Below are 25,587 nucleotides of genomic sequence, written 5' to 3' on the forward strand. Positions count from 1 at the left end.
ACTAACCTCCCAAACTGCATATATAACAAATTAAAAACATAATTATACATTCAAGAATGCTTTTGTTTCTAAATCTCTATGAAGTCATCTTCTAAACAGCCTTTGGAAAAATGAAATAGGTATTTCATTCTTGACTCCTGATGGAAGAGAAGTGTTGCATATCTGTGCTGTTTATATGGTGAGTTATTACAGAATGAATAGGAAACTGCTTTTGCATTTTACATTCCAGTTCCTTGACAGTGCAAACCATACTTTGGAATGTCTTGGGTTCAGTACTTTAGTTTATAACCTGTATTCAGTGTTTTATCTCCTACAAATCTCAGGTGAAGAGGCATGCTTAGGATGCTCATAACTGCCTATCCAAAATGGTTTTGAGAAAAATAAAATTGTTCCTAGGATCCCTGAAGTGCCATTAGTTGAAGCAAGTTCCTTGCTTTGTGTCCACTCTGGTACTGCGAGGAACACCATAGGAGATCAAGAAGAGTTGGGAACCCAAAAGGCAAGAAATCATTTGAAAAAGTAGGTGGGTACTTTTAAAAAGAGAATAGATAGAGCTGTATTTTAGGACTGTACTCCCATAGTACATTGGGTATTTATCAACCTTTAGTACTTTTGAAAGGTTGACTCACATTGCAATTAATTGCGAACTTGTGTCGTCTGCATTACTAGAAATGTAAGCTTCATAAAACGTCATCTGTTACTTACTAAGTCTTTATATCTCCAGTGAGCACTTAGTCATTGCTGAAATGCATATACCATGAGATCCTTTAAGGATATCTATTTCAGTAAAATTTCTGGAGAGAATAAAATTAAATGTAATGTAATACATCAGTGAGAATGGCAGTTCTGTTACTGCCATTGCTATTAGGATGAAGTGGTGGGGTGGGGGTGGGGGTAGGGGAGCAAAAGCCCTTATCTTGTAGAAGGTATTATCCTAAAAATTTTGCATAAATCATCTGACTTAATCTTTAAAATAAAGTTATTATTACCTCCATTTCATTAATGAAGAAAATGAAGGTTTATGTGGTTGAGTGACTTGTCCAAAATCACACAGCTAAGGATATTATAAACTGCTGAGTTTATGCTTTAATCTCATGATGTCTGACAGTTTATCACAAAGCCCTGGCAGAGGCTGTTGAAAAGTCCACCTTTCTTTTTGAAATCAATGGGTGCATTATTTGGATCAAGTCAGTGAAAATATTTGGAACATTATACATTTGCTTTTCTTTCTAGAAATTAAGCTAGAATTTCTATGAGATGGAAAGAGTATCTGTAATTTATATTGATGACTGGTTTTCGGGGAAAAGAAGTCTACAAATCTCTAGGAAATATTCTCAATAGTGCCATGAGAGTTCTTATTAAACACTGTATCAGGTACCAAAGAATTGTACAGACATGTCACACCATAATTTGTGGCAAGTTATTGTGTCACATTCAAGTGAGAAAATGCTGTAATGAATTATTTGTGAAAACTCCAGAATTGGGGTTATAAGCTTCACCAAAATCAGAGATCATACTGTCATCTGTGTACATATTTTTGTCATGTTGAGTGTTTATTTTCTATACTAATTTCAAATATTGGAAGTTCAGTGCTGTGATTTCCACTTGTTTTAAATTCATCAAGAAGCATTTTATGTTTTTAGTAAGAAATTGTAATATACTACTTAGCATTAAATTAATTTTCTTTTTTTTATTTATGTAGTCTTTATGCACTATGGCATTAACTGTTTCTACATCAACAGGGTTTTCCTAGCTCAGCTTCTTTTAAAGCATCATTGCAAAGATGTATTTTAATATTTACCTTTTATATTTTTAGAAAAGCTTATCATGATCTAGTAACATAATTGAATTTTCTTTTCACTTAAATTATTCCTCATTTTAGGCAGTAAACTACTTATACTAATGTTCCTATTCCTCCTTTCTAAGACCTCTAATAATAAAATAGTGGCATGTAGAACAGAATGACTGAAAGAGATTTATCTTAGTTTATCAGGGCTGCTATAAGAAATACCACCAAGTGGGGTGACTTTAACAACAGGAATTTATTGTCTCATGGTTTTGGAGACTAGAAGTACAAAATCAAATCCCTGAGAGGCCATGCTTTCTCCCAGAGTCTGTGACCTTCTCCTGCTGGTTTGCAGTGATCCTGGGGGTTCCTTGGCTTGCATCTCTCCCTCCGTCACATGGCTTCTCCTTCTGGCTTCTACATCTCCTGCTCAGTTATCTGTGTCTCTGTCTAGATCTCCTTTCCAAATATTTCCTGCAGCCCTGTGGATTAAAGCCCAACCTAATTCAGTTTGGCTTTATCTGTATAAGATCATTGAAGATCTACTTCCATAAATGAGCCCACACCTTAACTAACAATCTTATTTCAAAGATCTTATATCCAAAGATCTTATTTACAAATGGGTTAATACTAACAGGAATGCGCTTTAAAACTTGAGCATGTCTTTTGTGGGGAACACGATTCAATCCTCAACAAGAGACCACAAGATATCCAGACTGAAATTAAATATAAATTTCAGAAAAGAGCATAACTAAATGAAGAAGACACAATGTTACATGACCACTATTATTCAGTCAATCAGAATGGGATAGAAGGTAACGGCAACACATAATATACCTCTGGGGTAGCTTGGTAGGTATTTTCACAATAAGGTTTGTGGAAAAAATATTATGATGGAACCATTTATTCAGAAAATCTTTTTGCCTCCCCCCAAAATATTAGAAAATCTTAAAGTGTGGTTGTTAATTTTATTTTTAGCTTTTATCCTTCTGTCAAATATTAAATTTTTGATGAAAATGTTACCAGACAAAGGCTGTGGATTCTTCTACGTGACACACTCAATAATCAATTCCTGAGACACCAGGGTTTCAAAGAAAGAAAGAGTTTATTATTACACATGTAGTGGGAGAGCAGATGGCCTAATGGCCCAATATCTGTCTCCCCAAACTGCAGTTATTTGGATAGTTTTATTAGAGAAAAGGTGGGCAGGGGTTAGGATACTGAGTACAGTGGTCCCAGATGATGCAATTAGAGGTGAGCTAATTATTGAGCATGTGCACATTGATAACATGCTTAGTGGCTGAGTATATGGAAGAAAAATGGTGGAATGGGGTATAGGTGACTTGCAGGTTAAAGTCTAAGCTACAGTGGATGTCAGGTGGGTGGGCTCACTTAGGTCAAATCCAGTTTTGGTCATCAAGATAATTTGAAACATGGGGTGGGTTAGTTCCAGGTGGACCCAAGACCCTTCATTAACAGCCATTAGGGGCTATCTTTAGTGATTACAAAACTCTCAAGTTGAAAAACTGGATACCTAGGTACAGATGAAGGTTAGTCACAAGGTTTTACAATCACAGGGCAGAAGATAAGGGCTATGCAACCATTGTCGGAAATCAAGGCAGCTGGATAACAATTCAGAGATTTCTGGTATTTCCCTGTCTACTCTAAAATTCCAGAAAGCAAAAAGGAATATTTATATAATGATTCACTAATCAGAATCATCCCTTAAATCCTGATTTCTCAGTTACGAAAATAATGCCAAAGAAAATCTTAAAAATATAAACCATCATCACTATTAAATATAGAAGAGTATTCCAATGACCAGCTGATTTGAAAATGAACATTTTGCTTTCTGATTTTGCCACTTTGTTACTCGGACAAGTCTTTCACGTTTTTGATCTCAGCTTTTTTAATCTGAAAAGTAATGGGTGCGACTAAATGATCTTTAAGGTTAGACTCAGCTGTACATACCTTAACGTGTTGCGTGAAACCAGGAGCAAGGCTACAAGCCTCCAGAAACATTAGGCTGAAACAGAACAAACTGGTATCTAGACTCCCAAGTTTCTTAAAGTGGGTTTTATTCATCTATGGCCATAGGGCTCAGCCGAGTAGACTCTGAAAGTCTGAGCCCCAAACCACGGCTGACACAAGATTTTCTAGACAAAAATGGCTTGTTTGGGACAAGATTTTTCCCAATATGGTAACTGGTGATGCTCGAGGAAGGTGATTGGCTGTGAGCTGGCGATCAGACCCGGAAGGATTGCGAAGCTGAGTTTACAGAAGTGGATGAGCGGTTATAGGGAAGGGGGCGTCCCAGGGACTTCTCTTATCCTGCCTATTGACCATCCTTGGGGCCTGGGAGGTTTTTTAAACAAGGAATGGCCGGAGTAAACAGGGGCCTGCCTGCTGGAACAGGAAGTGGCTTTAACAAACAGGAGCTACCTGCAACAAACGTTCTTATGTTTCCTAGGACAGAATCTTTACCTGGTCCCTTAGAAAGAGAAATGATGTTAGGAAAAGGCACAGAGTAAGATTTCACAGCTGTTGGCATGGTTATAGAGGTACATAGGGATGTTTATCTTCTATTTTGCTCAATTGCGGTTTCTGTGTTAGCCATGCATATTCTCTCATGCGGTAGTATGGAGGGGTTGTGAAGATTTGGAGGATTGCAAAATAGGGCATCAATCCATTAGCCGTGTTCTTTTCTTGAGGCTACCCCAGAGAGAGTGTTGAGGAGGTTTCTCTTTTATGAGGTAGTTTTGAACAGTCTGTGCTCGTGCCTTAACAATCCACATTAATGTTCTTTGCAAACGAAAAGCAACCTCCACGCTATTTGCCTATTTTGCTGTGCTGTGAGGAGATTTGTTCAATTAAAATATGATAATGTTAATGATTTTCACAAACCTGCTCCAGACATGCTTTAAGGAGAGAGAAGATTCTTACCTTCCCATTTCATTTATTTTTGGTTTCAGAACTTCAGATGGTGGCAAAGTTGTGGGCACCATAGAAATTGGTGTGGTGAAGATGGGGGAGATAGAGGAGGCAGAAGGCGACCACGTCACCACAGATGTGCAGGGACAAAAGGTAGGCTTCCCTTCAGCCCACTGCACAAATCGAATTAAAAATAATCAGCTTTACCAGATGCCCGGATCACCAGACACCTCTGTGGAGTTTAAATGATCATTATTCAAAAGCTAAATGAGAAATCAACTCTGAATTAGAGTCCAATGTATATTGTGTGCAAAAGCTAAATGAGAAATCAACTCTGAATTGGAGTCCAATGTATGTTGTGTGCAAAAGCTAAACGAGAAATCAACTCTGAATTGGATGGAGTCCAATGTATGTTGTGTGCTCTGGACCGGAGAGCTATTTGCGTGAACTCTGCGTAGCCACCATCCATTCAATAACACCTTCCTTGTCCTGGTGCTCCCTTGTTTCCACTGCCTCTTCTCAGTTAGAACAAAAGTATTGATCACTGTTGCATTCTGCCGTAATTAACCCTGATGAAATGCACAGAAGATTCTGGGAGGTCTGTTGCCAAAAGTAGACTGCTCACTACTCCTAAAGCCCTCTTTGGAATGAGATGCCATTTAAATTTGAATCCCATTATTATGTGAGGAAGAACAGATTTAAGGAGAATGTTGTGCTCTGTGAAATTGTAGAGTGAGAAAGAAGAAACAGTGTGCTGATGAGAGAGCGCTCTGGAGGGAAAGCAATGCCAGCTCAGACCAGGTGGCTTCCTTGAAACCCAGGGTAATGGCCCTGATGCATATCATGGATGTCCAGGGCTTTTAGTCTTTTTTTTTTTTTTGACTCCCTTTATTCTAATAAAAAGGAAATTGATACATTTGATTCCTGGTGCCTGCCTATGCCCTCCCAATTATTTTTTGATATAACTATTAGCCTAACTTCCTATTTTAGGAATGGAATTGCCATTTTATTAAGCCACCTGGGACAGACTTAAAAAATGCTGATGGTTTTTATTCAGAAAGATGAGTTTTTTTATGCACCACTCTATGATTCCTGTCTTTTCATCAGTGAGCATTTTCTTTTTAATGCTGAGATCTATTGTGGCTTTATCTGGGGGCATGCTTGATTCTTGGTACATAAGAAACATATACATAGGAGGTGGCGTTTATCCAATTCTTAACAAATTATTAACTTTACAAAAAAATCCAAGACTGTTTTTTAAAACTTTTTTTATTGTATGGTATGACATGTATACAAAGCAAAGAAATAAAAAATCAATAGTTTTCAAAGCACTCTTCAACAAGTAGTTACAGGACAGATCTCAGAGTTTGTCATGGGCTACCAAATAATCCTCTCAGATTTTTCCTCCTAGCTGCTTCAGAATATAGGAGGCCAGAGGACTTAAATGCTTTTATATCATAACAACTTTTTTTTCCTTCTTTTTTTGTGAACAATAACATATATACAAAAAAGCTATAAATTTCCAAGCACAGCACCACAATTAGTTGTAGAACATATTTCAGACTTTGACATGGGTTACAATTTCACAATTTTAGGTTTTTACTTCTAGCTACTCTAAAATACTGGAGATTAAAAGAAATATCAATTTAATGATTCAGCGTTCATATTCATTTGTTAAATCCTATCTTCTTCCAAGATTGACTTTTATAAGAAACATTGTTTTGCCCCAGAATAGAATGGGGTCTTATCTGCCACCCTAAACCTTGTTCTCTGTTTATCTATACTTCCCACCAAGAGTATCCCAGCTCATGAGAATATTCTAAGGAGATACAAAGTTGAATCAAGTCGCTTGAAAATATTAGGGCTAGAGTGAAGTTTCCCAGCAGATCCTCTGTGGGTATGTATCTTGGGGCTAGTCCCCTTCACTCAGTCTTTGAGATGATTTGTTTTCTGGGGCAAAACAATCTTCTCTGGTATCACCATGTAAGTGCTTGCATTTGATCAAAGCAGGAGGCTTTGGAAGGTCAGTTGGGGACCTAGAGCAGAAATAAGCAGATAATCATGTCCGTACCTGTAACACTGTACCAGGAAACAATGGCAGGAATACTTGCCATTTTAAAGTAGGGAGGGTTCCTTTCCCTGCCTTTGATCTATTACTCGCCACCTCTCCAATTTCTTCAAAGCTTGCCCATCCTTGACTTCTTTACTATGTCGCTATTATGAAGTAGAGGAAATTGAATCATGCTCATTTGATGAATGGAGAACTTGATACCTGGGAATATGAAATGAATTTGCCAATAACCCCCAACTCTCCTAACGTTGCCTCTCCTCTGAGATCCTACATAATTTTCCTGGCTTAGTAATGTAAATGCAAAAAAGACTTAGTTGTTTTAGAAATAGGAGGTGACAGTGTCAATACACATTGTGTAAGAGTCGTAAGCTGATGAAAAGAGTATGCACATCATACATTACTAGATCATCTCTGTCCTGCTTGGAGTCTTGGTAAACCTTGGCTTTTTGCCAATCTTAAAAAAGAGAGAGTCTTTGTGATCCCAAAGAATACTCATGAATGAATGTAGTAAGTGCAGTAAGGTCCAGTATGCATGATATCTAGAGGAGTGATGTGAAAACCTTTATTTCAGTGTTCTTCAGTGTGGGGTTAGAGTCATCCGAGGGTTTGTTAGAAATGCAAATATTACCAGATAAAAGTCATGGATTCTTCTGCTCCATGAGCTAATAACCAATTCCTGAGACACCAGGGTTTCAAGAGAGAAAGAGTTTGTTACTATGTGCATAGTAGGAGAGCAGATGGTCTAATGGCCCAAAATCTGTCTCTCTGAACTGCAGTAATTTGGGTAGTTTTATTAGAGAAAAGGTGGGCAGGGTTTAGTATAATGAGCACATTAACCCCAGATGATGTAATTACAGGTGATCTAATTATTGAGCATGCACAGACTGCTTAGTCACCGAGTATATGAAAGAAAATGGTGAAATGGGTATAAGTGACTTATAAGTTAAAGTCTAAGCTACTGTGCATGTCAGGCGGGCCCACTTAGGTTAAATCCAGTTTTTGTCATCAAGATAATTTGGGACATGGGGTGGTTAGTTCTGGGCGGACCCAAGACCCTTCATTAACAGCCAATAGGGGCTATTTTTAGTAATTACAAGACTCTAAAGTTGAAAACCTGGATAACTAGATACAGATGAAGGTTAGTCACAAGGGTTTTACAACTTAGGGATAGAAGATAAGGGCTGTACATTCATTATCAGAGACCAAGGCAGCAGTTGGATTCCAGGAATTTTCAGGTATTTCCCTGTCTACTCCAATACTCCAGAAAGCAAAAAGGAACATTTATGTAGCAATTCACTAATCAAAATCATCCCTTAAATCCTGATTTCTCAGTTACACAAATGATCCCTTCCAGAGATCTGATAAATCAAAGTCCCTATGATGAATATTAAACATAATCTGTTACTAATGATGCCTTAGGTCCTGAAGTTAGTGAATGACTGGCACATATGGAAAGAGAAAATAATCAAAATAAAACTTATCCCTAAAATAATATCCCTCCCATTTATTTGAATCCGTTGGTGCCATTGTTGTGTATGGTGAGAGTGACACATGCATTCTCTCAACTACGTTGACCAGATAAAAGATTTATAAATTTTGTATAAAAGACTACATTTCATCCTCTACTCTTATGTAGATTCCAGAGAATAGAGTAAAATATATGTGAGAGTCCGCACTCTTTTCTCTCATATACTTTTACCCACTTATTCCCCCTAATTATATTATTCGTAGATACTTCTTTTCAAGGGAAGATTGTCCAGAGGGTTGTTCACCATGTTGGACTATTTCAAAAGCTGTATGTGGTGTATAGCATACGTGCAAATAGAAGATAAAATGTTTGAATCCCATAACAGTAGAAAGAAAAAGTCACGAGAAAAATACTAAAATAGCCTCTTTACAAAGCTAATATATTAAATGAAATACAGATGCATTAGATGTTCAAACTTTCTTTTTTGGGGGGGAGATCACTTTTGACTCCTTTTTTTTTGTCATGCTCACTGATGGTATGCTGGTAAAAGCTGTTGATTCAATCGTCAAAATAAATCTAGAATCACATGACTTGTGACCCATTTCTTGCTAACACTATTGTCTGTTACCAAGATTTTTGTAGTTGTTTCCCGAGTGATCTCCCTGATTCTTTCCTCCCCTCTCTTCCAATCCTCTCACCCTCACCAGTTCTCAGCAGAGCAGCTGAAATGGTCCTATTAAAATGTAGCTCAGAATACCATTCCTCCAATGGCTTCTCAACTCACTGAAATTATAAACAAAATCCTTTCAGTGACCTAACTTATACTCTTGCAGGATTTGGCCCGTTATCTTTTTCCTCACTACATGCAAGCATGTTGTCTTCATTTGAAGACTATTGCTATTCCTTGAACATACCAGCACACTCCCAATTTAGGGCTCTTTTGACATTCAACATTAGCAAATATTTGATAATAGCACTATGCTATTCAATGTACCTTTGAAGCATTTTCCCCAGGAATTGTGTGCCTCATTCCCTCACTTGCTTCTGATTTTTATGCAAAATGTTCCCTTCTCAGGGAAGCCTTGCCTCCTACCCAACCTAAATTAGCCATTTGCAATGGCTAATGCAAAACTTTCCATCACACATCTTTATTTTTAATTTTTGTCCCTAGTACTTATCTTTATCCAGCATCATATATATTTTATTTATCTTTTTTATTGTCTATTTCCCCCATTAGAATTGATCGTGAGAAAAATATTTGTTATTTTGTTCTTTCCTTTATCCTCAGTGCCTACAGCAAAGCCCGGTACATAGGAAAAAAAAATCAATGCATGAATGAATGAATTCAATTTTACTTTGAAGAAATGAAATCTAAAATTTTCTCACAAAAGAAATTATTTGGCTTCCATTTTCTAAATAATGTTATCAAAGCTAATCAGTCAGGGCAGCACAATGGTAGCTCAGCAGCAGAATTCTCGCCTGCCATACTGGAGACCCGGGTTCGATTCCTGCTGCCTGCCCATGTAAAAACAGAAAACAAAAAACAAACAAACAAAAAAATGAATCAATCAATAAATGATGGGGCAGCTGTGTAATGAGGAACATAGGATTATGAAGGAAAAAAGGGATTAAAAAATTCTTTAATGTGATCAAGAAAAGTTCTACTAGTAAAGCATTAAAATCATCTAATCAGATGAGAGATGAGAAAACTCACATAAGTAACAGTCGACAGGACTGACTGAAACAGCCACAGTCCTCCCTTTGAGTTTAATTTCTCTTTTCCCCCTTTTGGTCAAGAAGGCTTTCTCATTCCCGTGATGCTGGGTCCAAGCTCATCCCCAGGAGTCAGGTCCCACATTGCCGGGGAGATTTACACCCCTGGATGTCACTTCCCACATGGGAAGGAGGGCATGAGTTCATCCTCCAAGTCAGAAACCAAAGAGGTTCTTTGGGAGTGACTCTTCAGCACAATCATCAGGAAGTTTAGCTTCTCTTTTGCAGGAATAAGTTCCATGGGGGTGAACCCCAAGATTGAGCTCTTAGCCTATTGAACTGGTTGTCCATACTCTTTGTGAGAATATCAGCAATTTCCCAGATGGGGAAGTTTAATATTTCTTCCTTTCTCCCCAGTTTCTCCAAGGGGACTTTGCAAATACTTTTTTATTCTCTGCCCAAATTCCTCTGGGATGTATCGGGGCATCCACTAACCTATACAAACCAACAAGATATCATGCCCTGCTCAAGATTCCATGTAATTCTGATAAACTGACCATACTAGTTTAAATAGATAATGTTCTACTCAAAATATAAATTTTGCACCGAATAAACATCTCTCCCTTTGTTCTTGCACAGAGTGTGCTGTGTTTTAAGTGGACTCTGCAGTGGTCAGGAAAGAGGTGGAGTCCTTGTGTAGCTGAGGACCAGTGTCACAAGTTCTAATCTCTATTTTTCCCAAATATAAAATAAAAAATAATATAACTGGCCCTACTTACCTTATAGGATACTTGTAAGCATATTATATTCTTCATTCATTCATCAAACAATACTGCCGACTATGTGTTGAATATTCTACTAGGTCTAGAGAGTCATCAGTGAACCAAATAAAGATGCTGTTTTTAGGGGAAATAAATAATAAACAAGTAATATGTTGATCTGATGGTACTGTACAGAACAGAAAAAAAAAATAAGGTAAAGGGAAAGGTGAATGCTGGGCCGTGGCCATTTTATACCGGATTGTCAAGGAGAGGCTCACTGATAGGGCGATATTTGAAGTGAAACATGCAGGAAATATGGAAGCAGGACAAGTGGATATATGAGGGGAACAAGAATTCTAGGTAGAGCAAAGTAGAAAGAGCAAAGGCCCTGAGGTGGCAATATCCTTGCTGTGTTGTTGAGAGAATAGCAAGGAGGTAAGAATAACTAGTGCTGAGGAGTCAAAGAGGAGAAGGTTAGAGCTGTGACAGAAGGTTTGGAGGTAGGGAAGGCAGGTCAGGTACTCCTTTGTAGGACGTTTAAGCATAAGAATGAAAAGGTCTGTTATGTTTTAGAGGATCACTCTGACTACTGTGTTAAGTATGGCTCAAATGGAGGTAAAGATAGATGAATAGAGCCTGTTTCAAGGTTATTGCACAAAGTCAGGCTAGAAATAAAAAGACGCATTGAATCAGGGTGGTATGATGGGCGAAAGTGAAATGCAGTCACACTCTGGATTCAAAAAGTAACCAAAAACTAGAGTTTATTTTTAAGTTTATTATGTAAAGAAAAACTAGAAGTAGGTGAAGGAAAGCAGGGATGCAAAATCATTAGTTTGGTTTTACGATGTTAAGTTTGAAATGCCTATTAGACATCCAAGTACAGATGTTATTTAAGTAATTGGAGGAATGGGTCTGGAATTCAGGGAAGCTGTTCTGTCTAAACTGGAATTATGTATTTGTGAATCATCAGAAGGTATTTTGACAGGATTTAAAGTCATGAGACTCAGATCACAAAAGCACAGCACTTCTCATAATTTCCACTCTTAAAAATTATACTTATATGGATTTTACCTATTGATATTTACCATATTAGAGATTTAACTTATTTAGATTATACCTATATGCATTCATCATATTTATAAATTAAAGCAGCAAGAAGTTTTTAAAACAGAAGAGTACTAAGCACAATTTCTATTAGTCATCAAATGACGCTGTCATCATATGACATCTAGCCTCTAGAAAATTCCACTATATGCTTGTCAGAAAAATAAAATGAAAAAAATTTATATAATAATGTTTTAGCATTATTATGAAGACAATTTTGCCTCCACTCCATTATAAAATGGATAATGTGAAGTCTAAAGTAATCAGGAACTTCCAAGGGACTCTGGTCCAACTTAAGAAATTATATGATATAAAATACATATGTTTTCAGGGAAGAATTGATCTTCAATTGATTCATATCAAGATTTATGATCATTGTTCTTATAATTTGGCTGGCTCTGCGGTTCAAGAAAATTCATGGCAAATTGGCATTTTATTTGATTTTCAAAATTATTATGCTCTAAGAGATTTTTTTATTTTTTATGTTTCTTATCCTTGGCCACAGCTATCGAATGACTCTTTTTGTGATGACATGAGTATTTCCTCCTTGTTTTGCTATGAGTGTGTGTGTATTTGTACATGAAGTAAATATTGTGTTTTTTTTTTCATATGACATAAATTGTGTTGTTCATATTATAGGATATCAAGTTTGAGAATGAATGTTACCTAAGGACTTGCACCCTATTCTGGAGGGATTTAGTGCATTTCCAATTATACACAGGACAGTTGAGTATTGTTAAATCTGTTATTGTGTTCTATTTAGAAATTAAGCATATTTAAGGTGATATGTATAGCTGCCAAATTGACAAGGAATGGACTGTGATGGTTGGGCTCTGGTGTCAACTTGGTCTCATGATGATGCCCAGTTGTCTGGTCAGGCAAGCATTGGCCTAACTGTTACTGCAAAGATATTTCATGGCTGGTTGATAAACCAGAATTGCATCTGCTACTGATTACAACCACAATAAACTAAGTCCAAGTCTCTCACAAACAAGATAAGTCTAATTAATTGGATTTGATCCAGTTGCCTGAAGACTTTTAAGGGGAAAGAGAGAATTTTTACTGCTTCTTCAGCCAGTGAGCTTCTCCCATGGAGCCCATTGAGACCCTTCATTGGAACTGCCAGCTTCACAGCCTGCCCTATGGATTTTGGACTCTTGTATTCCCATGGTTGCATGAGACACTTTTATAAATCTCATATTTTTCAAATACCTCCTGTTGGTTCTGTTTTTCTAGAGAACCCTGACTAATACACTTTGAAAGGATTCATCCATATCACTTGGCTTATGGTGCTATGCATTGTACAACAAGCGCATGACATTTGTTTCTTGCTCAAAACCACAAATGTGAAGTCATTATATTGAAAGCATACACCACTTAAGTGTATGAGTAATGCTAAAATATATCTATCATAATGATAGTAATGAATAGTATACATAGCTTTGGCGTCCTTAAGCCTAGATTCCTGTCATTTTTACCTTTGCGTTCTTTGTAGCTTCTAGCACGATGTGAAAGTGATTACAAATTGTAAAATAAGAAAGCTGTTAGGTTGAAATTGTGCTAAATATCTGCCTTCCAGTTTCAGTGGAGGGCATGACTATTCGAAAGCCACATTTCTATATGCATTTGGTAAAATAATACAGCCCTGTCTGTTAGGAAATGTAAAGTTATTTTTTATTACAAGGAGGTAAGTCTGTCTCAAAATAAAGAGAAAAGTATCTCAGCATAATAGCCTGATCTCTATGTATTATGAACTCCTTCACCAAAATGGTTCAGTCTAAACCATTCCTGTAGGTTATATTGGAGATAATGAGCCTCTTTTGGAAAAGGAGGATGGCACACATCTATATTCCTAGTTATTATGTTGAAGGATATCAGAGACAAATCATGTAAGGATTTGAAAATCAGTGTGAGAATATTTGATTGATAGGACAAGAAATAACCATTATACATTCTAATGCAGAACAGTGATATGATGGATATGATATTTGAGAAAGATTATTTTAACAGTCCTACATAGGCTGGAAAGGGTAGAGGAAATATTGGAAATAGGAGAAATAAAAAATTTTAAGTACATCCAAGCATCGTTGAACATTGTTCTGGTGATATGGGAAATGCATTTCTGAAATAACTGTGGATTCATGGAAAGAATCACCTCTGACTTCTGGTTGGTCAAGAAAATAATTGAGAGAACATTAAACGTCAAGAGCTGTTTGGAGTCACTTATTCTGTCAGTAAACCAGAGCCTCAATATAGCCACTAAGGGAATTATCAAAGCACAGTATTTTGTTTTTGTTTTCCCCCATCAAGAAATTTGTTGAATAATATGATGATAGCTCTGATAGAGTAATAGGCAGTAGACCATAAGAATACAGAATGCAATATTTAAATCGATGAGGTAGTGGTTTTACATATTTTTCTTCCTCCTCAAAATATACCACCCACAATTAGCAGTGAATTCAGGGGCTGATATTCTCAAAGGGAGTCTGTGTCCAGGAGAGGCAGGATGGAGTGAGTGATAGCCCAGTTGAGGCTTTTGGAACTGATAATAATGACAGTGAAGAAATAGCCCCAAGTAAAACTTTGATATAAGGTCTTGGAGAGGGTGGTCTGATTTAAACCCTTGGAGTCTCTCTATTTTTTTTTTTTATTAGAAAAGTTGTAGGTTTACAGAAAAATCATTCAGAGAAGTCAGAGTTCACATAACACACCCTATTATCACCTTGCACTAGTGTGTGGTACATTTGTTACAATTGAGGAAAGAATATTATTATAATTATACTATTAACTATAGCCCATGGTTTACTTTCGGGTTCACTATATTTATCCTAAAATTTCCCTCTTTTAGCCACATTCAAATATATAATTCAATGCTGTTAATTATGCTAACAATGCTGTGCTACTATTACCACCAGCCATTACCAAAACTTTTCCTTCACCCCAAATAGAAACTCTGTACAACTTAAGCATCAATCTCCAATTCCCTTCCCCTACCCCAGCCCCTGGTAACTAGTATTCTAGGTTTTCACTCCATGAGTTTGTTTATTCTAATTGTTTTATATCAGTGAGATCAAACAATGTTTGTCCTTTTGTGTCCAGCTTCCTTCACTCAACATGAAATAACTGATACAATTGCATGAATCACAACTTCATTCCTTTTTACAGCTAGATAATATTCCATTATATATATATATAATATAATACACATATATATATATATATATACACACACACCACATTTTGTCTTTTGAGCTGGTCTTGCAGGATCTGTAGAAAGATGTCTGGTCTCCTTAGAACTTCTCACCAAAATTATTTTCTGGGTTTATTGTCTATTTTTTTTTCTTTTTCTATTTTATTTGCTTTTACTGTCTGGCTTATTTGCTTTCTCATTTTCTGGCCAGAGACCAAAGGGAACTCATTTAAAAAGACAAATGCTGGAGTCTTCCTGTTGGTGAAATGGGTCTCTTGTCAACTTCCTGTGCCAGAATAAGGTTTTGTTTCCTCTGTCAGATACCTTTTTACTGGAAGCCAAGCAAGAGCTCCATGTTTTACGATGGATTGCATAGAACATTTTCTCTCACTCACAGTTCATTCACTAGGAACATGACACTGTCCTTTTGTAACTTGTGCCTTGCTGGCAGTAGTGCTAGCTGAGTTCTGTTCCAGGTTCTGTGGTCTCATTGCTAAAAGAATTTAGAGAAACAAGAGAGCTCGTAGAAATAAATAGTAAAGTTTATTAAAGAAAGAAAAATAGCATACATTAAAGCAGTTAACACTGATGTGTTCAAGGAAGAAACATGCACTGAGTGGAGTGAGTTAGCTTGTTTTATAAGAAGCAGGTTTCCATAGTAACCTGCAAATACTAGAGGTGTGCATGGTTTGCATTAACCAGGTGCTTACGCGGCTTGTATTGTTTCAGGAAGAGATAACTATTGATGCTTGTGACCAACTCATCACATATCCAAAATTGTGTTTGGGCAGATGGTTAACAATCTTCACAAGTCTGAGGCCTCTTGTTATTAACTAAGAGTTCACTCTGAACCCAGGATTTTATAAGCTTTTATGGTTTGGGGAGGTTTCCATGGTTTTGGGAGGTTTCACGGCTTTAGGAGAAATGTTTGTCCCTTGAAATTTGCCTTTGAAGTTTGCAGCTTTGCATTAATAACTTTGGAGCTAGATAAGAAACTCGGGACTTGCAGCTGCCCATTAAACTCTTTCATAGCTGGATAGGAAATTAGGGACTTTCAATTGTCCTGTTCTATCCTGCTTTACTTTTCTATATCTCTTTTCTCTCTTTTTGGACAGAGAAGTATCGTTTATGTAAAGGCTCATGAGTATAATCAATTAATCTGATCCCAGACATCAGTTGACTTATAAATTATCCATATGCTTTATGAGGAAATGTTTCCATTGTTCTGCCAGAGACAAAGAGATTCTTTTACTATATGTAAATACCTACTGCAATGTATTTTGTCTTTTATTTAAAACTGTCTTTCTAAAAATCTAGAAAAATACTGCTTACTATTGATCTGAAATCAGCCCAGGTGAAAGAAATACAAAAAACATTCATCATGTTAAGTGTAATTTTCCACATCAAAAATATATGTATAGAATGTTGCAAACAGTCCAGTCTGCTCTTTGCCTTCTTTCCTAAGTCGTCTTTCAATAGAACTGAAATGTAGTCTATGATTGTATAATACAATTATGTTATCTCTAAGTAATGCAATTAAATAATTCTAACTTAAACCATCTTCATTTTAAAGATAAGGCTAGAGATAGTGTTATAAAATGTTTTGATTGAAATTTTAGAAAACTATTTACGTAGCCTCATAGTTTTTCAAACAAACTCAAAGAATGTCATTTTTCATTTTGCTTCTTTCAAAATATGTGTTCTTTTTTTTCTTTCCTAGTATGCAACGGTTTGTGAATGTACAGCCCCAGAAAGTGTGAATGGAAAAGATAACTTACCATTTTTGAATACAGGTATGTACCTCAATTTTAGAAACTCACATTACTTTCACATGAACGTAAATTTTAATTTCCTGTGAACCCAACACTAAACCTGGTTCATTGGCTTCCTTCTCATAGAATAAGTTGCGTACACTTAGACAACAAATGGTTCAGTAACCATCAGTAAGAAAAAACCATAAACTCATTTGCACATTCCTGCATGTCATGTGTAAATTGTGTTACTTAGAGTAATATACTTGAATTTCAACAAAGCACTGAACAGTATACTGAATGATGACTTCAGGGATAAAGCTGGGACAAGCGGTTGTAGCTAAAAATGCATGATAGTATGCATATATATGTGTATGTAAAATTATATAATTATTTTGTGACTGACAATTTAAATTATATTAATATTAATAATTATTTTTCTTATTGTAAGTAATGACTGCTATAGTGACAGGCACTGTGCTAAATGCCTTACCCAATCCTCTGAAGTTCATTATCAGATGAGGAAATTGTTTAAAATCACCTACATATTAAATGGCAGGTCCAGAATTCAAACCCAGCTTTAATCCCAAGGCTTTTACTCTTGAATACTAGGTTGTTAATAATACTAAGAAGACATTAATTAACAAGTTTATTCATAGTAGAATCCACTTTAGTATTTTTCTTTGCCCTGTCTTATTGAACATTTAAGCAATGGCATGAATAGCATGATGATGTTATTATATGATACAAAACTTCAAAGGCTCAGTAATGTATAACCCCTAACTTATTCATAATTTTTCCCTGTGAGGGAGTCCACTATTAATAGAAAATGGAAAAAGGAAAAATTGCACCAAGGAAGCCATTGGACTATCTATCTAAAATTTAACAGAGAAAAATGTAAAAAAAAAAAAATCACTGTCTTATGCAGAATGAGGGGTTATACCAAAGTAGTGCAGCTGTATTTTGACCTGTGATCAAATGTCATTTTTTAATTAAAGTTGTAATATTGGGAGGGACAGTTATATCAACCACATGAATTCTTGCTGTTAGAATGGAATGAGAGAGGTGGCAACAAATTCTCCCTCACATCCTAGTGAATGAGGCAAATAGAGTCTCCTAGCATCAACATATATGGGGAATTTAATCCAATATGTTCTCAGAGGGAACGTGATGGACTTCAGAATAGTTGGCAGAAGCCATAGCTACATTTAATATCTGAGTCTCAAAAGCAGACCCTCCCCTAAGAGACTCAGAAATGTTACTTCTCTGAAATTATATCATCCGTCTGCAATAAACAACACATTCTTCCTCTCCAGAAGCCAGTAACTGCAAGATTCCCTTGTTATTTTTCATGACACCTGTTGGAAGAGACCTTTTTGAAATTTCCAGAGCTTCAAGAATGCACAAAACTATATAACTTCTCAAGCTCAGGCTGGCTAAGAGGAAGGCAGTGGTCTAAGGAATGCTTGTCCTGCAGCAGAAGTTCACCCTCAACCCATAGCCCCTTTTTCAAAAAGGCTTCTAGAAATTCCATCCAAAATCAGTCCTTTAGATTTCCAACTGAACAACTACTCTTTTAGGTTTTCTATGGGGAATTCACCATTACATCCATGATCAAAGTGATCTTTAAGGAAGCTTTAAATTGTGAGTTTCTCTAAGATTTCAAGTAGAATGCAGTTGTGATCATGGATGGTAAAACTCATGGGATGACACCTTGGTTTGACATTCAAAGAATATGATCATTGTTCTTTATTTAAGCAACACGCTCTACTAATATTCAATAGTGATTCCAAGCTAGTACCATAAAAGTACCTTATGTGGAATCAATGGGGATAAAATATTTTTAGTGTTCTAAGAAATTCTTCCTTGCATTTATCTTTCCACTTGAAAGTTGGCCATTTACTTATTTACTTTGACAAATCCAGGTAATATATTTCATTTTTAAATGTCATTTTGAGAAATAAAGCTGACTCCATTCGCTATTGAGATCAGATTAGATTCAGTTTGAATGTATCAAGTTATCACCATAATCATCTACACGGTAATTACAAGATAACTTCTTAATGATTCACTCACACGAGACCTGTGATTTTATATACATACACAAATAAATGCCATTTTAAGGTAATGATTGGCTTAGTATAAGTTTCAAAAAGAAAGGGTGAAATAACTCTTTGAGTAGGTGGTGTATCACCTAACGAGAGATGGAGAAAAGGCAGAGAGGAATAAATCCATACCTCCTAATACCTGGGCCAGAAAACCTATACGGTATGAGTCTTGGCAACCATACTAACTCTTCCAGATTACTAGAGAGCTATTTCTTATTTGTAAATTGTAATAAGACAAAGACAACTTACATGGAATTGATGAGAGCAGCTGCCTTATGCAATTTATATATATTTACTTAGTGGAGTGAATGATGATTGCACATTTCTTCTTTATGGAAGTGACAGGTTTAGTGGTGATATGTTTTCAACGTATTTTGGGTATTTTGGATTGTCCTCAGTCCAGGCCACCCAGAGTAGCTCTGTGAACCTAGGATGTTTGCCACAAATATTTCCCTTGGGCCCTCTCATATTAGGAGAAAGTCAGACTAAATCAAATCAAGTGTTATAAAGGCCAGAGTTTTAAAAATATAAAAAATATAACTAAGCACCATACATGAATTGTTATTGCTGAAAATATAAATGTGCACTGTGCTGGGATAGAACATATATGACTTTGCTCTCTGTGTACCTTTGTTATTTGTTCTATATATCTATCTAAACTCCCACCACGGAATCAATCTCTTATATTCCCATGTGGTATTTTATTTTCAATCTATAGGCATGGGTGAGTATTAAAATTCTTCTCAAGTCTTTGTATAAATGCGTTAAATGGAAATTGCCAGTCTGGAGTGAGTTACTTATTGAGTAGAAGAAAATGTCCTATCTCATATCAGCTCCACTATTCTATTTATATCACCTGAGGTTTCATTCATAATTCAGGGAATTTGCTTATCTATTATAATACTAAAAGGAAAAACTTTTCCCCCTAAAGTTTCACCTTTTTCATGGCCTTCATGCCTTACAAGTTGAATGTATATGTTGGGGGTCACAGAAATTGGGGGCTGAAGGAGAGAAAGGATGCTGGCCAGGAACAGAGAGAAGGATTTACAACCTCCTAGGACGGGGAAGCATATTAGCTATATGGGAAAATAAATACCTTATACCTATTGGATTGTATGTTATCAGAAACAAGCCATACCTAGAAGACACAGTCTAGAAATAAAAATTTTTGTTTCATTCAATTTTTGGATTATAAAATAAAGTGGTTAAAGCAGTAGGATTTACCTCTTCAATTATTTGCTTATTCACTTAAGCAAACTGTGAAAATCAGTAAGAGAGTTTAAAACTATTTGTTGTGGGGAGGGGTTGGGAAATGGGGGAAGTTGATTTTGAACATGTCTCTGTAGACGGTTGAGTCTTTCCCAGGTCACAGAGTTGGATATTCCTGCTGTCACCGCACTGAGGCACCTTGTCTACAAGTGAACAATAACAAACAGCCTGTTGGGGCATTAGCATAAGAGCAGTGGCTCATTTACCAGAACTGGTCTCACCCATAGTGCGATTCTGACAGTTCAGCCTTTTTGGATCTCAGTTCTCTTAAAATGACCAATTTAATCCGGACCATCTTTAACTTCTCTTTTGGCTCTCAAATGCTTTCTTTCTTTTTAGAAACACCTTCATCAAAATATTTGCCCTAATCAATTTCGCATGGCAACACAAATAAACTGTTTGTGGTTTACAGGTTACTTTCTCAGCAGTTATTTAATAAGCTTGACCAGATATAGTTATACCTTAAAAAAATTTTTGTCAAGATGAGATCTCTTTCTAGATTTCTTAACCTCCTCCCTGCCCCAAATTTTGTTGCAAAAGTACAATTCTGTGGAGTACTTTAGTTCATGGGCTCTTATGTCACTGTGCCAACTCTGAGGGGCTAATGGGCCCACCTTGTTTCCTATTATCTTCATATATTAAGTGGACTTCCCCTGCCAGCAAGCATTAGGGCTGCTACAGCATCTGCCTTGGTTGAATTCTATACTTCTTGAGTCATGAAATTATCCTTTACGTTCTTTAAAGACCACTTTCATGCTGTGTATTTACTGTTTACTTTCCTTCATACCCACTGAGGGTGTATCTGACAGCTGTCATATCCGTGGCTGTGTAAGTTAGAATCTCAAAACTAAATACGTGGTTTCCCATCTTGGTTGGAGATTTTATTGGTGTTTTATAGATGAAACACACCTTTTCTCAAAGTAGGCCACTGTATCTTTGATTTTTTTTTCTCTCAAAATAAGAGTAAACCACCTACTACTGTTTCTTGGCAGAGGTTAGATTGTAAATTACTTAAGAAGAAGGAATGTTGCTTATTTATTTTTTGAATCTCCAGTTACAGAATACAGTAGAAATTCAATAGATGCTTGTCAAATGGCTGATAGCAGGTGTTTCTTATCATTTGAATTTATGCTTCAGGCAATAGCAAATTGTACTGTTATTTTCCCCACTAGAAGGATATTCAAATTTAATATTAGGTATGTAATAAAATAATTTGTTATTTTACTTTAAAACTACTACCAAATTTTCATTTTAAAACTGTTTCTGCCTTATATATCATTGTGGATTTTAAATGCCTTTCACAATATTACAAATAAGAGCTAAGTGCTGGGATAACATCATTCTCCCCATCATCTCCAGCCAGAGCAGAGGAAGGTTCTAATATTTTAAGAGATTGCAAAAAATATTGCATTTTATACTCATTTCAAGCCCTTATAAATTCTAGCCAGAAAATTCTTTTCTGAAAAAGTTACTATATACTACTTTGTCAAATGTCAGATGATATAAAAGAAACCTCTGTTTTATTTTCTGCATATTAAATAGATTTTGCCCTTGTGTTTTGAACTTAGGTCTTTTGGCTTATAGCATTGGTCTGCGATCGTTTTTGCTTACCAGATTCTTTACTCTTTGCTGTTTTAACAAATGTGATGCAGTTCATTCCCCTTACTCTTTTGGAATTCCCAAATATTTTCATTGTTGTATGCTAATATATTTAGGATAAACAATAGCTTCAAATGAGAGAGTGAATTTCACTATATAATCATATCTGACTTAATCAATGGAACCATCTCTTTGATACCTTTAAATGCTTTAGCTATCTTCATGTTATGAATCTTCCTATCTCCTCCCCTTTTCACCTCAGGTGAATGAGAAAAAAAAGAATAAAGGCAAGATATAATATAGTCAAAAAGCTTAATGTGTTGTGGAAGAAAAGAATGCGAGGAGACCTTTCATTTATGGCTGATCTTTCCCTCATTCTCCTGCCTGTGCTCTCCTTTCCAGTGGGGCATTTACTTATGTCCTTCTACCTGCATTTTCCCCTTTTCTTTACAAAGCTATTGGTGCTCTTACTGTTCTCTTCATGGGGAAAGCCATGCTTTGGAATCCGGGGCTCTGTATTAGGTAAGGGAAGTGAAATGAGGGAAACAACACAGCCCTTACCCTCCCATCACAAGCACATACTCTAAAGGGTGACACTGACCAGTAGACAGTCCACTGTAGGGCAGTTTGTCTTAGTTTGCCAGGTTAATGTGACAAATACCACACAATGGATTAGCTAACACAATGGGAATTTATCTCATGGTTTGAGAGGCCAGAAGTCCCAAATTAAAGCTTCAGCAAGGCTTTGCTTTCTCCTAGGGTCAGGAGAATTTGGTGCTGGTTTGCCACAATCCTTGGGGTTCCTTGGCTTGCATCTCACTCTGCCTTCACATGCCAATTCTGTACCAGAATAAACAGAGCAGAAGCAAATCCTTTTCCTGATAAATCAAGATGCAAAGTCCAAATTCTATAGGCAAAACTCAACAAATGAAGACTGCCCAGAAATAGTACTTGTATGCTTTATTCTGGCATCTGTAATAGTTTTCTTATTATTGGCCTTGAATTGGATTTGAATAGCCAGGGTTTGGCTGGACTAGGGAAGCAGTACTTTGTCCAACTCAGCTTATATTTTATTTCTTTTCTTTTTTGCTTTAAGGCTAACAACACCATTCGTTATTTATAACATACCTAGAGGAAAGGAACTACAAATCTCATGGGAGGTTTTTTTTAAAACAATTTGTTTCATCTTTATTATATGTAAAGAGATATCTCTTTGATGTAGTTTTTTGAGTTCCTTACTTTTTTTTTTCTTATTCTCTTTCTTTTTAATAGCCATACTCAGGATAGCATTTTGTGGTTTCTAGTCAGGATTTTTGGTTCTTGTTCAATCTTGAAAACAGCCAACCTATATTTAAGATGTATATAAATCTAAGATATTTTCAAGTACAAATGAGGGAGTGTCAGTGTGTAATTGGATTACAAAGACTTATCTTTAGTAAGTATATTGTAGCATTTGGAGAATAGGCAATGCATGTACATTCAGCTGAATAATTAAACTATTAAACAACTAAATAATTAAAAGCTACAGAATGAATGGATTCCCTACAAGAATCTGCAGAACATAAAAATAATTATTTTGTGAGGCTAGAAGCAAATAAAGTCAGATTCCATTTAAATATGCAACCTCTACCACATCCTGAAAGCAAGAAAGTGTATGAACATAATTAGAAATGGAACTCCTTTGGAGATAAATATACAAGACAACTGAATAAAAATGAGCATTTTTCTTTTTTCTCTCAGTTTTTTCTTTGGTGATCCCTCAGCCTTGAATCCAAATTTCCAAAATTCATTGTGTAATCCACTGACATCCCTAATAAGTCTTTGTTTACAGAAGCCAAGAAGGGCAAACCATCGTTATAATATCTCTCTGGTTTATTTTTTCTGCTCCAGGTTATTTGTGAAGCAGTCTTGTGTGTGTTGTTTGTGTGTTGGTGCTCTTTGGCACCTTTGCTTTGGATAATTTAGATTTGCATTAGCTTGGCTTCCACAATTACTGAATGCCATGGAAAAGCAGGTGGCGCTTTACCTTGTTAAAACATTCCTGTTCAGCGTGTGAAAGAAACAATATGGAAATTGGAGTTCGCTGCAATTTTGTAGGAAAAAAATAATTCCATCATTTACTTTCTGTCCTTATGTTCATCTCACAGGCTGGATCACAAAGAAAAATTTATCAAGATCTGGACCACTTTAGAACTTTACCCTTATTAACTCTTCTTAAGTTAATTTTGGACCACTTGATGTGACCCAAAATATCTGTTTTAAAGAACTGTTTTGGTGAAAGTAGTTTTTTAAAAAATGAAGATAAGAACACATACCGGGCTCTCTGTAAAATAACTTAAAAATAGTTATTATGGAGTTATTGCTGCTGGCATGAGTCTACTGTGTGGTCAGAAAAGCATCCCCTATAGGAAAAAACACTTGGCACGAGTGGAAAGCCAGGGCTGAAAGTGGTGGATTCATTTACACAGCTGGAGTATGTGTGAAGAATTGTAGAAAGTGCGTCTCTTCTATAAGGGAAAAAGCATTTAAAACAAAGTTGACAAAGCATTTGTCATTTGTGCCCCGTTGTTCAGTATTTGATGCATGAATGTTATGTCGTTCTTTAAAGTGAGGATTACAAAACCTCCCCACCGTCAACCCAGCCACAATTTTGAGTTGAGAACATCTTATCTATTTTTTTTTTTTTTTTGGTTTTTGTTTTCGTTTTTGTAGACAGTGTAACAAAGTTTCATGGTAGTTAAAGATGAGAACAGTTTGCTTCATTTTTTGGTCATACTCTGTTCTGTTTTGCTTCATTTTTTGGTCATACTCCGTTCTGTCGTAGTTTATGGCACACAGTCAGTATTCTCACTTCATATAGAGTAGATGTTCAATAAGGATTGCTGCTTGGTGGACCAAACTGGGTTGTAAAGTGGAGCCCACCATAATTGCATTTTAGGACTAATGTTTGGAGTGCTACAAGTTTCTAAAGATAAGAAACCATCATATAAAAGTTAGATAGGGAACATCATTGGGTTTTGTTTGTTTTGCTTCTTTGTGGTTAGGCTGCCCAATTATTTGATTATCTGCTCCACATATTTCCTTTAAAATCAGTAGCATTGCCACAGAGTCCTTGGTTGAATGATGTGTAATGGGTGGTCAGAGGCGTATTCTGAAGCTAATTTATCAAACTGCTATTGATTTCTGCTTAAGCTAATTCCATGAGAGTCTGTGTTTTAGAACACAGTGAAAAGCATTGAATGAAACAGTAAAATAAAAAATGAACAGCATGTTTGGGATCAACAGAGAAAATGAAATATTTTATATATTGTGACATAATTTAAAATACAAATTTTCCAAAAAATAAACAAAAAAATTTTGTTTTATTAAAGACAAGAATAATCCAAGGGTTTTAACCAGTGTTTGGCGAGCTACAAAGATTCTTTGTAATCTTGGAGAAGATAGAGGTTTTATAGCAGCACGTATATTGAGTGCAGATAAACCAAATAATTGAGTATTTGCATAGATCTTGAAAGAAAAATTTGGACATTTCAGAGATTGACTTCTTGTGGCTTTTTGTCTCACCTTTATGAAAGGATGCATTTTTATTTCTGATCACGTTAGAAATATTAGAATTCATGAGATCCCATAAGTGGCTTAACCTGACTGACATTATATTGAATTCAATATACAGTATTTTTATTCCTTCTCAAACACTAGAGAGAAGACAGTAGAGGCAATAGTGAAATTCTTATATCTTTGAAACACTGTCACCTTAAAAATGAGTGAAAGCTTTTGGTTTCTTTCATTGACTGTCTACAAGTTCTTACATTTCAAATGAAAGAAAATATAATCAA

At 36.1% G+C, this 25,587-nt stretch overlaps 1 protein-coding gene across 14 annotated transcripts in view; it reads left to right on the forward strand.

The window, feature by feature from the left end:
- The window catches only part of INPP4B (inositol polyphosphate-4-phosphatase type II B), a 934,219-nt gene that overhangs the window by 693,793 nt on the left and 214,839 nt on the right, over positions 1-25,587 (forward strand). For all 14 annotated transcript variants that reach the window (XM_077139955.1, XM_077139941.1, XM_077139945.1 and 11 more), the window contains 2 exons: positions 4,759-4,870; positions 16,745-16,817. In XM_077139955.1, coding sequence (XP_076996070.1) covers positions 4,759-4,870; positions 16,745-16,817 — 185 coding nt within the window. The remainder of the gene's footprint in view (positions 1-4,758; positions 4,871-16,744; positions 16,818-25,587) is intronic.

The sequence above is a fragment of the Tamandua tetradactyla genome, chromosome 22 (assembly GCF_023851605.1).
Source record: "Tamandua tetradactyla isolate mTamTet1 chromosome 22, mTamTet1.pri, whole genome shotgun sequence".
NCBI classification, from domain to species: Eukaryota; Metazoa; Chordata; class Mammalia; order Pilosa; family Myrmecophagidae; genus Tamandua; species Tamandua tetradactyla.